This window comes from Microtus ochrogaster, chromosome 5 (genome assembly GCF_000317375.1).
Source record: "Microtus ochrogaster isolate Prairie Vole_2 chromosome 5, MicOch1.0, whole genome shotgun sequence".
NCBI classification, from domain to species: domain Eukaryota; kingdom Metazoa; phylum Chordata; class Mammalia; order Rodentia; family Cricetidae; genus Microtus; species Microtus ochrogaster.
The window spans coordinates 32,519,209-32,537,118 of NC_022012.1; the positions used below are offsets into that span (position 1 = coordinate 32,519,209).

At 35.8% G+C, this 17,910-nt stretch overlaps 2 protein-coding genes across 2 annotated transcripts; one reads left to right on the plus strand and one right to left on the minus strand.

Moving 5' to 3' along the window:
* Positions 1 to 273: 273 nt before the first annotated feature.
* On the plus strand, positions 274 to 1,206 carry LOC102002900 (olfactory receptor 8B3-like). Its single transcript, XM_005347482.1, has one exon. It carries the CDS (start codon positions 274 to 276, stop codon positions 1,204 to 1,206), a length of 933 nt encoding a protein of 310 aa, XP_005347539.1.
* A 9,028-nt stretch (positions 1,207 to 10,234) lies between these two features.
* LOC101983203 (olfactory receptor 150-like) lies at positions 10,235 to 11,179 on the minus strand. The gene has a single exon (XM_005347090.3). It carries the CDS (start codon positions 11,171 to 11,173, stop codon positions 10,235 to 10,237), a length of 939 nt encoding a protein of 312 aa, XP_005347147.1. The 5' UTR covers positions 11,174 to 11,179.
* Between the last annotated feature and the right edge of the window lie 6,731 nt (positions 11,180 to 17,910).

Genomic DNA, 17,910 nt, shown 5'->3' on the forward strand with positions numbered 1-17,910 from the left:
TTCTAGTGAAGGAAGACAGGATATGGGAGAAGGTTAGATGCTTATCAGAATATTCTTCTTGCTTTTTCATAAATAATATTAAAATTTGGTACCAGTGGACTTCTGAATTAAGATAATATTTTGTGGCTGCAACAGCTGTTTCTATATGATTAATCTGGGATAGAGGAAACATTCCCTACTTACAACTATCAGGTAGGAAGATACCCATGACTAGTAAGAGTCATCTTCTAATGTAGCTCTACTTTCTATGTCCACAGATTTCCGTAGAGAAGAATGAACTTAGTAAATGTCTCTTTGGTGACAGAATTCATTCTTGTAGGATTAACAGACCAGCCCGAACTTCAAATGCCCTTGTTCTTTCTCTTTCTAGCAATGTATCTGGTCACTGTATTGGGAAATTTGTGTTTAATAATTCTGACTGTGAGGAATTCTCACCTCCACACTCCTATGTACTTTTTTCTCTTTAACTTGTCCTTTATAGACGTTTGCTATTGTTCTGTGTTCACTCCCCAAATGCTGATGAACATTGTATTAAGGAAGAATATAATTTCTTACATGGAATGTATGACTCAAGTCTTTTTCTTTAGCCTCTTTGCTGTTTCTGAGTTTTATGTGTTGACTTCAATGGCCTATGATCGCTACATGGCCATTTGCAATCCACTGTTGTATAATATTGTAATGTCTCCCAAATTATGTTTGAAACTTATGCTTGGGTCCTACTGCATTGCATTTTCTACTGCTGTTGCTCACACTGAATGCATGCTGAGACTGACCTTCTGTGGTGCAAACACCATCAACCACTACTTCTGTGATATTCCTCCTTTGCTCCAGCTGTCCTGCACGAGCACATATGCAAATGAACTTGTAATTCTTGTTGCTGGGAGCATCAACATCATTGTTCCTACTTCAACTATCTTTATATCTTATGGTTTCATCCTCTACAGCATCTTCCACATCAGTTCCTCTGAGGGCAGGTCCAAAGCATTCAGCACCTGCAGCTCCCACATTATTGTTGTTTCTCTGTTCTTTGGTTCAGGTGCATTTGTGTATTTCAAACCCTCCTCAGCTGGGTCTGTGAATGAAGGAAAAATCTCTTCTGTCCTTTACACCAATGTGGTTCCCATGATGAATCCCTTAATCTACAGTTTGAGGAACAAAGATATTAAAGTTGCCCTGATGAAATGTGTGAGCAGCAGGAACTTTTGATTGTACATGGCTATTTTTATGCCTCTTATTTCAGGCACAGAGATAATTTCTATGTATGAGTAATATTTCAGCAGATGGCTTTACCTCTTTTGTTTTTCCTTAGAAAGTATTTGACTTTATTTTTACTTTTTTGTTGCTGTTGTTCTTTTCTTTTGTTTTTGAAATGCAGAATGAATTGGTGTAGCTGTGAAGCCTAATCTGTTCAATTTTCTGTCATAAAAAGATATTTAATTCCCCTAGACTTGATTTTTCTATCTCTAGAGTTTGCTTTCTTCATTTTTCTTGTCATTTTCTCCATTTTCTTTTCTCTTTCTTAATAAAAATAATGGCACTGGCATATTGTTTTGAGATTGGTATGTAAAATTAAATAAAATACGTTTAAATACTAAATTTTTAAATACCACAGAAAGTTCTTACACATTGTGCCCAATTCATTACAAACATTTTATTTATCTCTTATTTTCAAAAGATTTTTTTCAAATGGTCAAATAAAGTAACACTATGATGGCAGTTTCCATGGTGTGTGGGTTCCTCATTTTGAAGTTATATCTTCAAATGTGTAATTCAACCATCTGCTTCTGTTGTTTTCTTTACATCTCCAGGGGAAACTAACATATTTCTTTCAAATGCCAGTGTGACAGATTTGATTTATTGGCAATCAATAGCTTAATGAAAACTGTAGAGTATCATTATTGTTTCAGGTTTAAAGGATGTTATTAATTCATATGCCTTTTGCATATACTGTTAGTATTCAGGAAATATGAACATAAGTGTATATTATAGATTTGAATCTTTATAATGGTTTGTGGGGAGATCTTCATCTAGATCTGTTGCAGTGTTCATTTTATTTTGTTTTTTTCTGTTGGTTTGGGTTTTTGGTTTTTTTTTTTCATTGTTTTACAGTAGGGATTTGAGTTCATCTACAAAACAGAAAATAATCTGAATGTTTTAAGTGCCTAATAATTCATGAACGATTGGGGCAGAAAGGGTAACAACAAAAGTTCTTAAATGAAAAAAATAAGAAGACAGTGAGTAAATAAAAGCATTTGCCTGTAAAGCTTCACTGAGGCGTTCTGAAATCATATTACTATCTGAATCTTAACTTTCTTCTGTAGAGCATTGCAAATAGTTCCCTTGCTTTATTAATCTCACATTATCCTTAACACCCACAATGACTGTTAAGTAATAGTGTTTTTAATAATGAAGATTGCTTTATTGAAAACTGAAGACAGGTTATATTTGTTCAATCCAAGTAGAGTGAAGACAGCTAAGTCAAGGAATAAAGAGCAAGTGATCATTGAGACACTAGTTAGGAAGAAATCTATAGACAGTGCAGGGCGGGCAATCAATGCTTCTTTCTATGGCTTCTTTTATCTTTTCTGGAACCTCCTGGAAATATGAGGACTGAACCATCTCTCTGGAAATGTTAAAAAGTGTAAGCTAATAGACAATAAAAAAAGTTTAACCCAAAGGAAGATTATGAGACAAGTTAATCATTCCATTATAGTTGAATTTCATATGAGATTAGCGTATGAAATTTCTGGGCAAAATTAACTAAATATGTGTGAGTCCTCTTTGTGTGCTGTGATTAGCATTAATGAATAAAGAAAGTACCTTGTTCTGTTGATAGGGCAGAACTTAGGTAGGAGGGGAAAGCTGAACTGAATTCATAGAGAAAGAAGGGCAGAGTCAAAAAGAGGCTATGTATCCACCACCAGATATAGATGCTGTTAGGCCATGACCTCATGGTGATATACAGATTAATGGAGATGGGTTAAATTAATATGTAAGTGTTAGCCAATAAGAAGTTAGAACTAATGGGCCAAGCAGTGTTTTAAGTAATAAAGTTTCTGTGTGGTTATTTTGATTTCGGGCAGCTGGAACGAACAAGCGGCCTCCTCCTAGCAATATATATATTATCAAAATGAACTGTGTTGGCACAATAACTGTATCAAGGAAAAAGACTTTAATAACACATATTCTTTAAAGAGCTACTTTTTTCTCTTCTGTGAATGTGAGTACAACAGCGTTTATATCCAGTAGTTATTTTATATTATTCAACAAAAAATGAAAAAGTGCAGTAACTATTAAAAGACCTTTCATTCTAGATAGAGGCTGTCATCCCAAATATGTGGGAGAACAGTGGAATTCTGTGAACTTTTTAAAGACAAACCTCTTTCTGTCTAAGTAAAATGATTCCACTTAACATAAGGGTGTAACATTACAAGCAGCAATAAAACATATGCATGTCCAAATGCCTATGACATCAGACAGAGATGATTGTGAACACTTCTGCAAAACAGAAGTGTTTGTTGCAGTGACAGGTCCGAGAACAGGTCAAGACAAAACAAACACTCTTCTAACACAAGAATATGCACTTTCCACTCTTTCTTTCTCCTCGCTAGAGCAATATGATGACAATAAGCCTTTACTAAGGTCCTGCAATTGTAAAGGAAGCCAGGAAATTACTTTAACATAGGCAGGGTAAGTGATTGGTATATAGAATAATCATTAGAAAGCATGGGCCTATATGTCTATACTTGACAAAGTAAACTCTCAGTAAGTCAAGGCCAGCATGAGTAATTTAGCAAACTTCTACATAAGACAAAAGCTGAAGAAAGTTGTCAATGCTGAGTGCTTGCTTAATGTGTTAATCCTTGGGGTTCCATGTGTTAATCCCTGCTGAGTACCGCAAAAATCCCAAAGGAGGAATATAGGTTCGGGGAGCTAGCCATATTTTATTTATAGAAGCACATGGATATTAAGACTTCTCATTTCATCAAAATGCTATATAGTGTATGTTTTTGTAAATATATAAATATTTATATACTCCTGTATATATCCTGATTTTCACAATTAGATGTGTTACAAAGTTTTGATTAGGATATTATTTATATGAACAGTGAACAAGCATATTGTCTTAACTGTATGTAATTAGCATTTTTGGTATAAAATGGATTGCATGGAAGTAAACCTACACATATAATGTAAAACTGTAGAGCAATTTAGACTTGTCTAAGGCAGAGACAACCAGTTCACCACACCTAAGAGATAGTTTTCAGTTATGTCTATTAAAGGAGGGAAGACAATATTCACTCCAGTAAATAGATTTGCACAGTGAAAATATATTTTATATTAATGCTGTATGTGGAGAGTATATTCTTATTCCATACCTGGAACTTCATTTTAATGACTTCTGTTACCTAAGTTAAAACTTTTCTTAATTATATTCTTCAAATGCTTCTTAGGAGAATTATTATGATTTCAGTCTGGGGTCAAGCCCAAGGCTTCACTTGTGCTAGTGAATATTTTACCACTGAGCTGCATCCCCAGCACATTGATTTCCATTTCTACTTGCTAACAATTAATATTTAATAAGGAACTTAATAATTCCAGATACCATAAGTCCCAAGAAATAAAAACTGGTGAGTTATTGTTCTATTTATAATCAATGACCTTAAAGATTTGTGCAGTGGAAATTTAATGACATTGATAAAGGAAGTTGATGCATAAATACATAAGAACATCCTTTGCTCATAGCTCAGACATGCCTTGGTTGATAATGATATTTTGCTTTCAGAGTCATTTAAGTACATATCCACATGCCCTTGAACACATATGTGCCTGCATACACTTGTGCATCCCCACTGAAGCATTAATCTAATTAATCATGATCAATGAAAACCTGGAGTCAGATACCGGGTGAAAAACCTGGAAAAACCTGGAAGATCAGCAAACCAGGAGCAACCACCAGTTGCTTCTTTCTCATTCTTCAGTCCAAAAAGGCTGAGATCATCTATTCCACCTTATCACTTCCTTTCTCTACCTCCCAATTATTGGGATTATAGGAATGAGCCATGAGTGGTGAGATTAAAGGCATGAGTCACCACTATTAGTTCTATGGTTAGTTTGTGGCTAACTCTTGCCCTATAGGCAAGCTTTATTTGTCAGAAACCAATCAAAATATCATATAACACACACCCTCTGAAATAAGCACATAACACACACACACACACACACACACACACACAAAGCAAACACTGAAAAATTAACCAAGAGGCTAAATTTATAGAAGAAAACCACAAAATACTTCTTAAAGAAGTTAATTAGATATCATTGCTAATTGGTCAGAAAACTTACATCTGTTATGGTGTTAATACAATCCAAAGCCATATAGAATTAGTGCTGTCCCTAGCACATCCCAGTGACATTTTTAATCCTTTAAAAATATAATTCTTTATTGATTCTTTGGAAATTTCACATCTTGAACTCAAATTCTACTCACTGCAAGGCCCTCAGTATCTTCTCCTCACCATTGCAGCATGCCCACCCAAAAAAAAAAAAAAAAACCAAACAAACAAATAACAAGAACAAAAAACTCCTTGCTATTCTGTCTTTCCAATACCTCTTCATTCATCATTGACATTGGGAGCTATGGTGTGACACCCCCAAAATGTTCTTTGAAGTGAGTCATTGGTCTGATTCAAGACCTCTCTGGTACCCAATGTTGCTCTTTGTTATGGAGATCCTGCCGATATTGTTCCACAGTAACAATCCCTTCATACACTCCAGCAGGTCATAGACAGGGTAGATATTAGGGTGGGCCAACCCAAGACTAAGGATCTGAATCTGGATGTTAGCCTCACCAGGTGAGGGGCAGAGCGAGGTCTCCTAGGCCAATGCCATCAGCAACTGCTTTCCCATGCCTGTGGTGAGGCGTGGGGCCATTTCTCTCTAGTGCAGGAGGCTTGGCACCTTTTTCATGGTGAGGTGGGGTCTACCCTCCTGCTATAGTGTCCAGTGACAGGCAGGGCCAGCTATCGTAGGAACAGTGAGGGGTGGGACTGGCACAGCATGACCCTTGGATTTCAACAAAAATAGTTCCTATTACCCCATGTCATACTTTAAGCCATGAGCATTATCAGAGATACCCATCTTCAGCATACGCATGGACCTAGACATGCCCTCCAAAGCACCATGGATCCTGATATCACCATGGTCCTGGCGACAGCACAGGCCACCCGAATAAGTGTGTTCCCTGTAGAAGCAAGGACCTCAGATACACTCATGATCTCAGGTGGTTGTCCAGAACCCAGGCATCCAATTAGCCTCAAGTGGCAACAGGAGAGAAGGATATCAATCCAGACCCTGAATGTTGCTGTCCACTGATGCAGACATGGCCCATGGTGGTAGTCTGAGTCTAAATGACACCATGGCCTCATATAGTAGTGTAGGCCACCTAGATAGTCATGGCCCTGATAGCAGCATGCCCCCCCCCCCCCAGACAACATCATAGTCACAGGTTGAGGTCCAGACCCTGGGCATCCAAGTAGACTTTGGTTGTACCATTGGCAACAGATATCAACACAGGACCTGACTGCATGAGGACCACAGACCCTGATGTGACTCTTCGTAACAAGGTTCTTTGTAACAACCCAGGAATGAACATCACCATGCCATAGGTGGTTGCACAGGCCACTCAGATTGACATGGTTTAAATGACAGTGTGACATGCCAGACTGAGAGGACACTGGCTGCCCTGTGAGTGTTTTTCTTTTTTTCTATTATATAATATTGGCTTCTATTTAAAAAACATCAAGTGTCTTTAAGTGTGAGGATTTACATCTGGGTCTCTGATTCCATTCCATGAATTCCCCTGTCTGTTTTTATGACAATGCCATGCTGTTTATATTATTATAGCTCTATATGATACTGATGGCAATACTTCAAGAAGTTCTTTTATTATTTTAACTATCCTATTTTTTGTTTTGTTTCATTTTTTTCATATGAATTTGAGTATTGCTCTTTCAAGAACTGTAAAGAATTGTGTTGGGATGTCAATGTTGATTGCACTGAATAGTAGATTGCTGATGTGGAATTCCCCTACATATGCTGCAAATACCATTGGTTAATAAAGAAACTGTCTTGAGCCCGTGATAGAATAGAACAAAGCTAGGCTCGAAAAACTTAAATGAATGCTGGGAGAAAGAAGGTGGAGTTAGAGACAAGCCATGTAATTCTGCTGGAGCCAGACAGAACTTTACCGGGTAAGTGGCAAGGCACAGATTAATAAAAATGGGTTAAATTCAGATTTAAGAGTTAGCCAATAAGAAGCAAGAGTGAATTGGCCAAGCAGTGATTTGATTAATACAGTCTCTGTGTTGTTATTTCAGGGGTAAGTGACCAGGAACCAATAAGCAGCCTCCTCTTACTACAGATTGCTTTTGGTAAAATGACAATTTTTACTATTTTAATTCTACTGATCCATGAGCATTGAAGATCTTTCCATTTTCTGATCTTTCCACATTTTTTCTTCTCATACTTAAAATTCTTCTCATACAGGTTTTCCACTTGTTTTCTTAGAGTTACTACAAGATATTTTATATTATTTGTAGCTATTGTGAAGGGTGTTGTTTTCATGATGCCTTTCTAAACCCATTTGTCATTAGAATATAGGACAGCTACTGTTTTGTTGATACTCATGGAAAACCTTTCTTCTCCTAAACAAAAATGGAGGAGGAGATAATCAGGGGCGGGAACATAAGGATTGTTGTGGGGAGAGGAGACTTGGAGGAGAGGAGGGAGTGGAAACTGTAGCAGGAATATAAACTAAATCGATAAATTATTTTTTTTAAAAAAGTGAGTTTTCATGCTCCAATGGATTTGATGTGTTACCCATTGTCTAAGTTAGAAATTTACACAAATATAATAGTGTACAGATTTGAAGTAGTCTAGGGAGAATTGTTGTTATAACAATAAAATATTTTTATAAAGTTATCAATTTAATGTTCTTATACAAGTAAATTAATTGCCACATTTGTGAAGGATGAGGCTAGATATCTCTGCACTATTTGGATATCTGCACTTCCTACACAGCCTGTTGCAGGGAAAAGGTACACAGTAGATATGGTCTTTGATCCTAGATATCCCTCCACCTCAACTGATCCAAACATGTTGCTTGTCATTGTACTTTACCTAGACTATAATACTCTGTTCCAGTTCCAACATTAAAGAGACAAAGATGCACATCCTTTTGTAGATTTGAGTGTTTTCAATAATTAGTTGACTGGTTTTTCTGCCTTAATTGCCTCCTTCAAAATGCAGGAAGCATTTATCCTACCACAGAAACTCCATTTTCTTCAGTACAGTATTTTGTGGTGTGCTATTCATAGTCTTTGTGGTTCTGACAGCAGTTGTAGTGTTCTGACTACATATATATATATATATATATATATATATATATATATATATATATATATATATATATATATATGTGACCGACTTCTGAAGCTTGATTCTGGCCCAAATTCTAAAGGAAGATCCCTCCTGTTTTATGCTAATTGCATGTATATATGTGTGTCTTTGGCATAGTAGGGTATTTCTAAATTTCTCTCTTATCTTAACCTCTAATGCCTCTTAGAGATGAATGATCCTCAGCAAAATGCCAGAATTATTCATTCAATGAAGTTTTATTTGTTGATCTTCCAAAACTATTATTAAAGTTGAATGCTATATAGTTGATGTCAAATATTTATTACGTACAATATGATCAGTTTTTGTATATTGAGGCCAGCCTGATCTACAAGAACTAGTTCAGGACAGGCTCCATAGCTACAGAGAAACCCTGTCTCAAAAAAACAAAAAATGAAAATTATGAATTGATAAAATTCATAAGCTATACAGATAAGCTTAAATGATTTATTAAAACAAACAAGACATCTAAAATGAGGAAAACAAGATAAATACCACCTTTTGAATTGATTTATTCTGACAATATATTCTAATACAAAGTTTTATGAACAAAAATTATCCACAAAAAATTAAATATTTACATCTAGGTAACACACACACACACACACACACACACACACATATATATATGTATATATATCTACATGACTAATAATGTAAATTAAGGATGAATTTTTACTCTGCTACCAGAGAGGAGACAGACACAGTTAATGAGTTTCATTTTTGTGTTAACAACAAAATAAGAATATCTTTAGATCTAGAAAAAATTTGGCTTGAAAGAGGAAAGAGATAATTTTTCCTATTCTAAGCTTCCACTGTAGAATATTAGAGATCACTTATAGCTACTGGGAGTATATTTTTTATAATTTCTAGAGAATAGAGTTTATTATGGTCTGAGACATACTTAGGTGGAAGAGTGCTAGGAAAAATTGGATTCAGACAATCATTCTTTTCCACTTACAGCTACTGGGAGTATATTTTTATAATTTCTAGAGAATAGAGTGACACTTACTTAGGTGGAACGGTGCTAGAATAAACTGGATTCAGACAGTTGTGCTTTTCAACTTGGAAATTTCTGTCCCATTCATGTTCTTGTCAATCATCAAAACTGCTAATGAGATGTATTATTTTAATAGTACATGCTAAGTTACCCACATGCCATGTAACATAAACAACCAATTGTGATATATATGCACACATAGAGTTGTTTGAGATAATAGAAGAAAATGAAGAGAAATCAAGGATTATAGAAACTCAAGGACTTCTTTTGTCAACACAAATGTTCTCTTATTCATAGTTCCGGTATTGCAAGATGAGGCAGAAGAGACATATCAAAGATGGGTCTTGTCATAGCTTTGAAGTCTAGCTAAAGACAAAGCCGCCAATATTTGGTGCCTTCTGGAGGATTCGTATGAAATAATAGTTGTGAGGTAATCAGGTTTAAACATTGATGCTAGGAAGAGGAATAAAGGCTCTAGTGCTATGCTTTTGGGCACAGATTAATACAACTCACAGGGTACTATGTGCTACTTGGAAATCTCCACACTCATCTCTGTAATGCAACATAGTTAAAGACTTTGGAGCTCACAAGAAACACAAAGTCTAGAATTTTCTAAATCAATGAGAAAGTGCCTTATTCTAGGAGGATCTATTCTAGGTATAAACCAGAGAAACCACATTGCTGCTGCTGAAAACTTTAGGAGAAAATGTGAAAGATGGATGGAAAATAAAATGTATTGGTTGTAAGTGATGTGTTTTTCCTATGGTTAATGTTTCTTTACACATGGATCTTATTTTTAAGAAATAACTTATTTAGAGCAAGTTTGACATCCCTGTTCCTCAGGCTGTAGATCATGGGATTCAGCATAGGCACAATAGTCGTATAAAACACAGAGGACACTTTCCCTTTGTCTTTGGAGCTTACTGATAAGGGCTGTAGGTACATGAATGCCAAGGAACCAAAGAAGATGGCAACAGCAGAGAAGTGGGAACTGCAGGTGCTAAAGGCTTTGAACCTACCCTCAGTGGATTTGATACGGAGGATGCTAGCGATGATGAAGATATAAGAACACAGAATGATCAGGGTTGGAATAAAGATATTGAAAGCACTGAGGCATAGAAGTACTACTTCATTGATAAAAGTACTGTTGCAGGCAAGCTCCATCAACGGGAAAAGATCACAGAAGTAATGATTTATTATATTAGCCTTACAGAAAGCCACTCTTAGCATACAGAACGTATGAACTGCTGCTCCGATGATGCCCATGCCATATACGCCACCTACCATCCAGGAACAGACTTGATAAGACATAGTAACATTGTAGAGCAAAGGATTACAAATGGCAACATAACGGTCATATGCCATTGCAGCCAACATGTGACACTCAGATATAACAAAAACAAGGAAAAAATAGAGCTGAGTCACACATTCCTGGTAGGAGATGATATTCTTCTTTGCCACAAAGCTCACCAACATTTTGGGCGTGATAACAGTGGAGTAACAGAGGTCAATGAAGGACAGACTGCTGAGGAAGAAGTACATGGGGGTGTGCAGGTGGGAGCTGAGCACGATCAGGATGATCATTCCCAGGTTCCCCAGCACTGTGAGCAGGTAGATTCCAAGGAACAGGAGGAACAGGGGTAACTGCAGCTCTTGTTGGTCTGTTAACCCAGAGAGGATGAACTCAGTCACCATGGAGTCATTTCTTTCTACCATTTCACCTTAGATGTTCTATGTAGGTAGTGAAGAAAAAATTATTTATCACACATCTGCTTGATGTCTGACATTGAACTTCTTTTTATTCTGGTGTTTCCTGTTTTCAACAGATCTTTATTCATGTAACCTGTTAAAGACTTTAACACGAGACACAGAAATATATATTTAATATATCTATGTCTATCTGTGTGCCAAGAACACCCAAAGAACAGATTTAATAAATTCAATGGAATTTTCTAGCAGTTAATCATGTCTATGTCATAAATATTGTTTTATATTAAGATATCAACATCATCTCTCATTTCACAGTTCACAGCAACTCTTTTCTTCACTCATTGATTAATGCAATCACAAGGAGTGTTTATATCTCTAAATAAAAAAGTAAAAAATAAAACCCTTTTCTGTCTAGGATGTAAAAATGGAAAGTAGACACATAGCCTAAAGCACTTTTTCTGTGTCTTCCCTCTGAAAAAAACTCAGAAATTTTAGTCAGCAATTAAGCATCAGGCCAGAGGAGGCTTCTGGACCTTAAACTTCCAAGCCTCAACAGACTTGAGCTAAACAAACATCTGCTCGCTATATACTAACCATTGTACAATGTGGCATTGTGACATTCTGACATAAAGCATATTAAGGCACATTCTAAAACACATGCTTCCTAAGTTCTGTCTGTTTTCACTGACCATCTTACTAATTTTCTCCATTACCTGACTGGCAAGCTTATGCCGGAAAATAAAGGTTTTTATCATCTAAGTTTCATTATGTCTTACTATATTACTGTAGAATTGACACTAGACATCGGTGACTGGACAATCCCAAAAGACTAATTGATCTCAATACTTACATGTTCCTGTACATTCTACTGTTTTCTGGTCCTCCAGCAGTACCTTCATGCTTGCATGTCTTTGACCTTTGTAAACAATCCCCGCCCCCCATTTTAGCCTCCCTTTATCCGTGTTTCTCAACCTTCCTAATATTTCAACCCTTTAATAGAGATCCTCATGTTGTGGTGATCTCCAAGTATAAAGTGATTTTCATTGCTACTTCATAACTATAATTTTGCTACAGTTATGAATTATAATGTAAATATTTTTGGAAATATTCAAACCCTCATGATATCACAACAATCAAGGATCTCCTAAATGTTCCTTGTATACTTTTATAGTTCATTTAGAGTGCTTAATTTTGAGATGTATTCTCTTAGGTTTTGATTGTATAAATGTCTATTGTTAATGATAGGCAGTGCACTACACAGTATGTATTTTAATTTACCTTTCCAAATTAAGAATTTTATATTGATCACTTCTTCCTATCTCTCTTGCTTCTTTTCCATTGTAAGCTTTTTTTGTATGCTTTTCTATTGATTTTACTGTATAACAATATTTAAGCAGAATAATTCATTACTTTTTTGCTTAATTTTGTTTGTATATTGTGTTCCAAGTTTGTCTATATTGATTCAAATTATAAACTTTGCTTTGGAGAATAAAACAAAATTGCATTCTTTTAAAATAAATTAGTAATGTCAAACCACCACATACATGAAATCACTAAACTATAATTAGAATTTAAAATTGTATTTTTAACAGTTCTGCAAACCTTTGACAAAAAGATTTGCTAAATATTTATAATCTTCCTATGTACATTACACTCAGGTTTTATGTATGAATGCAGGAGAAAATATCTCATAGTTGTGTAAACCCAGGAAGCATTTAGTTTGTCCTCGAGTTGGAAGCTTATCTTGAATAAAACATTTTTACAAGAAGTTAGTTTATAATTATATGCAAAAGTATTATAAAATTTATAGAAAATAATTTATAAATACTTTCAGGTTGATATTGCTTCAAGAAAATATTATTTGAATAAAAATGTGAACCTATAGTAACAAAAATGACAAACAGAAAAAATGTTTCGGGCATTGAGTACGTTGAGAAACATAACACAGAGCCCCCACTCCTCCTGAGATTACTAGTCTAGAAGGGGAGAGGGAGGTAGGCTGTTTGGTTGCCTAATATTCAAAGTCAAGTGTTAAAATTATGGTGTTCATATACAGTATAGTTCTATAAAAATCATAAGAGCATATGAAGAATTTATATTTTTGATTGATGTAAACAAGGTGTCTAAATGAGGTAAGAGATAGGTATTCAAAATACAGACTTCTTTGGTGCTTTGAGCTAATTTAAAGGTGCATTTTAGATATAGCACTATATGTTAAACCTAGCCAGACAAATTGAATGTCTATATTAAATTTAATTATATACCTAGTATCTACCTTACCAGTACTACATGGGAAGCTGCATTTATTATATTGCCTCAGAGAACATAGTACAGTCAGTTAGATACACTTTGTGTTAATATCTAAGCTAACTTAAACATTAAAAGTTAAACATAATTCTCTTCCTGCCTTCTGAAAAATCTCATCAAAATATTAGTGACCATTTTCAGATACTTTCCTATAATGTCTAAAGATTGGGTTTCAGAAAGTCTGTTTTTTTTTCTGATGTGGAACAGTGCTAAGAGAAACTGAATTCAAGTGCTCACCTTTTCTCTACTTGGAAGCTTCTGTCCCAGTTCTTTTTGAGTCAATGACCTTCACATGAAACAGTTCTATAGTAGGTGATGATAGTTTAAAATAAAACCTCCCCACTCTCTTCTATTCAGTGGATTAGGACATAGATTTCAAGTTGTCGGTAATTCACATATTATGAGTCAAGTGTCATGATTCATGTCCTAACTTTGCAAACCACTTATTGGAGCTATTGATATTATTGGAATTATTGATAAATGAGAGGTGTCATAAATAAATATATATATTAAATCATTGTATATATGTGTATATATCCTCTCAAGATTTTCTATCATTAGCATGAGCTGTGTGGAGTGATGGGGGAGAACTAAGGGCAATTAAAATTTCTCGTTCTATTCCCCGTGTGACACTCTCATCTCCCTGGTGTACAATTCTCTCTGTTTTAAAAAAGCAGTGATCTTTAGGTTAAGGCTAAAAGCTAAATCCTAATGGACATGTCTGTATGAAGCATATATGACACTTACTTTCAAACTAAAAATAGTTTTTAAAGTATTTAAAGTCATGTTAATGTTTTTCTGCTTATTTAAGGCATGGGGAAACAATTATAAGGAATTGTTATTAAAAATTGGTTCTTTTTTTGTATATTTATTGTTTTCAAAGTTTCTTAAAGGATTTCAGTGAAAGGTATAGAGAAAAACACGTCACAAGTAAACCTGGAAATAAATGGGAAAATACATTATGAACTACTGTAATTATTTCAGAATACATAGTAAATTATAATGGAGCTACTTCTCATATTGGTACATGATGAAAATTCTGAATTCATCTTTACCAGAGACTATGAAAATGCACCAAAACTACTTGGTAACTAGTTTTCTTCAATTTGAGAGTTACTGATAAGCAATAAGTTTTGTGAAGTAAACAATATGGTATCAAATAAGAGTAGAAAATATCTGTAATAATGATGCTTAGCACATATAAACACACATAAGTTATTGATACATGATACATACTTCAACTGCTCAGAAAAGTATAAAGCAATGAATGAAAGTAACTAGAAAACTTCCCAGATTCAAGTCCAGACCCTTAGCGGTCTCTGTGCCCTGCACCAATCTTTAGAGATGTTCTTTTCAGCAGCTCTGGTCCCAACCTGTTTGAATCTTTATGGGAAATGTGACAGGAAGACAATGTGTGTGATGTGATTTCTAAAATAAATAAAATTTCAACTGTAATCTAAAATTAAGATCAAAATTGAGGATTAGGGAGGTAATTCAGTGGGTAGAAGCACATGCCTGATCACCTGAATTTAATCCATGGACCAACACAGAAGAGAGAGGATACTGATGCCTATAAAATGTTCCCTGACCAGCACACAGGCACCATGGTATATTCATGTCTGTGCAAACACACACACACACACACACACACAAACACACACACAGGAATTAAATTTATAAACAAATAGGGTGAAAATGCCTGGGGGGAAATGAGACATTAGTTCTAATTGGTCTTAATAATAAAAACTCTGAGCCAGATATCAGGGTAAATGCTGAAAAATCAAAGAAACAAAGGAACAAATGAAAGTCACACCTTATCACATACAACTTCTCAGCCACAAAGGGGCCAAGCCTGTCTCCTCCTCACCTTATCACTTCCTCTCTCTATCCAGTGATATCATTATGATATATACCCTCACTGCCTGGCCTCTAATGTTAACCTGTGGCTAGCCCTGTGCTCTGAACTCCAAACAAACTTTATTTGTTAGAAAAAAAAATATCACCACACATGAAACTTTCCCTCACTTTTGTATTAACCAACCCTAAAGCCCTATACGAAGGCTCAACTCCAACTAGTTTCTACTTCTTAGGAAGTAAATGCAAAGTGAGATCAGATCTTTCTAAAGATTAGATACACAGACATGGAACAAAACCTGAAAAAAGATTTTCTTGATGTATTTCCATGTCAACTTTGTAACTGCAGATCTTTTTTTTTCAATAGAAATAACATCCTATGTATATGTGTGTATGTACACACATGCACACACACACACACACACACACAATTTCACTTTGATGTTCATAGCACCATGTACAACTCACATTGCATCAATATCCACCAAGGGCCGTACCAATGCCAATGCTAAACATTTAGATTTCCTCTGGTCGGTACTAGTCCTAAGTTGCCTGATTGCTAGGGACCAGACAAAGATGAACACAACATGGAAAATCTCTGCCCAGGTAGCAGACCTAACAGGCAGCCCAAGGGCCACACCTGGCAGGCAGACAACTATGGGGAAGTCCGCCTTGGCCCTGTTCAAAGAAACTAGCATTTATGAATGACTCAGTAGTTTTGGAACACAGAGTTAGTATCCACTAAATTGTATGTGCCTATGTATACAATAACCATTATTGTTATTTTTATTACTAACATAATAGTTAGTGAAAATCATCTTTAGTCCCCTAAGATGTTTACTCTGCTTTTGACTTTCATAATCCACTCTCTTAGTTCTGTCCCTTGCCTTTTCCTACACAAGCCATTTTACTTTCCATTTCAATGAAAGAACTTGCCATTTACATGTACTTTGCTTTCACCCTTTATTGGTTAATGCTTGAATTGCTCTAATTCTTTTAGAACAGATAACCCTCAACAAGAACCAGCACAGATTCCATTAGACCTGGGGACCTTCTCTGAGTACACTAGTTCTCAAGTCTACAGTGACATAATCTAAGTCAAAGATGATGTAAGTTCACTTAATAATTTTATATATTAAAAATAAGGAATGATTAGAGAGGCAGAAATAGTCTTATTCCGGGAAGAACACAATGTTAGGTTATCTAATATCAAATGGTCAGCCTTGAAAACACATACAAGTAATATTATACTGACTGAGAGTATTTGGGAATATATGTGTGTGTGTGTGTGTGTGTGTGTAAATACATATATTTATGATCACACACATATATATGATTATACATGCATGCATATAAGCATAATCAAAAAAAGATTCTAAGAATTTTAAGTGGAACCATGAGAGGAATATAGGAGAATTTGGCTGGAGAAAAGGGAAGTGGGAATTGATGTGATTATATTATAATCTCAGGAAAATAAATATTAAAAAAATGTTATCAACAGTTGGTAACACAGAATTCCAAGTTTTACACTAGATACCTTTGTTTTGGGGCAAGTGAGGATACAAGGAAAATTACATATTCAAAATATATTAAAAGAAGTCAAACATATAATTTCTTCTCTGAGTACAATCTAATTTTCCATGCACTGGGTGTTTGGGGTGTTTTATAGCATGTAAGGATGGTTACACTGGATTTATAATTTTAGTCTTTTTTTATGGTAATGAAATGTCTTGGGACTCTGTCAGTTGGTATGATAAGGGTGGGACAAGAAGTTTCATGTTGCAGCAGATGAGGGAGTAAAGCAGAAGGAGATAGTAAATCTCTTTGATTCCTCTTGAGTGGAGTCCTGCCTTCTTTGAAGCATTACAGAAGTTTCTATTTTTCAGGATGTAGACCCCTCAACATCTGCCACAGTGCTAGCTGTCCTCCGGTTGCCTCAATATGGGCCACAGTGCTGGCTGTCCTCTGGTTGCCTGTCAATGGCAAGGACTTATCTGAGTGGTAACTTCTAGAAAGGAAGGCAGTGGCCTGGTTTCATGACCATGCAGGTAGTTGCCCAAACCCCTCCCTACCTTCCCCTCTTTCCGCTGTGTCTCAAAAGTTATGCCTGTATGTGTAGCAGAGGGTGAGTACAGGAGTGATGTCCCTACCATGCCCAATCTTAGAGCATTGTCTGTTCCCTTTTCAAGATTAGGATGAAAGATGTACTTACTTGGTGGTTGACAAAGCTGAAAAGATAAAATAGATGTGGATGTATAGTTAAGTAATACTAGCCCTAGACACATAGGAAGTATTCCTGCATGTTATTGTATCCTTGTTGCCATGTTTCTGTAGACTGGAAAGACTAAAGAACTATCAGAACAAGAAAAGCGGAAGAACCAGGGCTACTACAAGAGGCTAAATCAGGGCTGAAGGAGATGATATTAATAGTTGAGGAATGCTAAGCAATATCCTACCTCTCCTCCGTGGTTGCACAGTTCTGACTCTTATTTCCCATTCCTCGTAGGCTACTGCATCGCCATGCTAATACAAGCTGCCAATAGTCTTCTAAACCTGGGACTCCCACTAACTTCAACTTATGA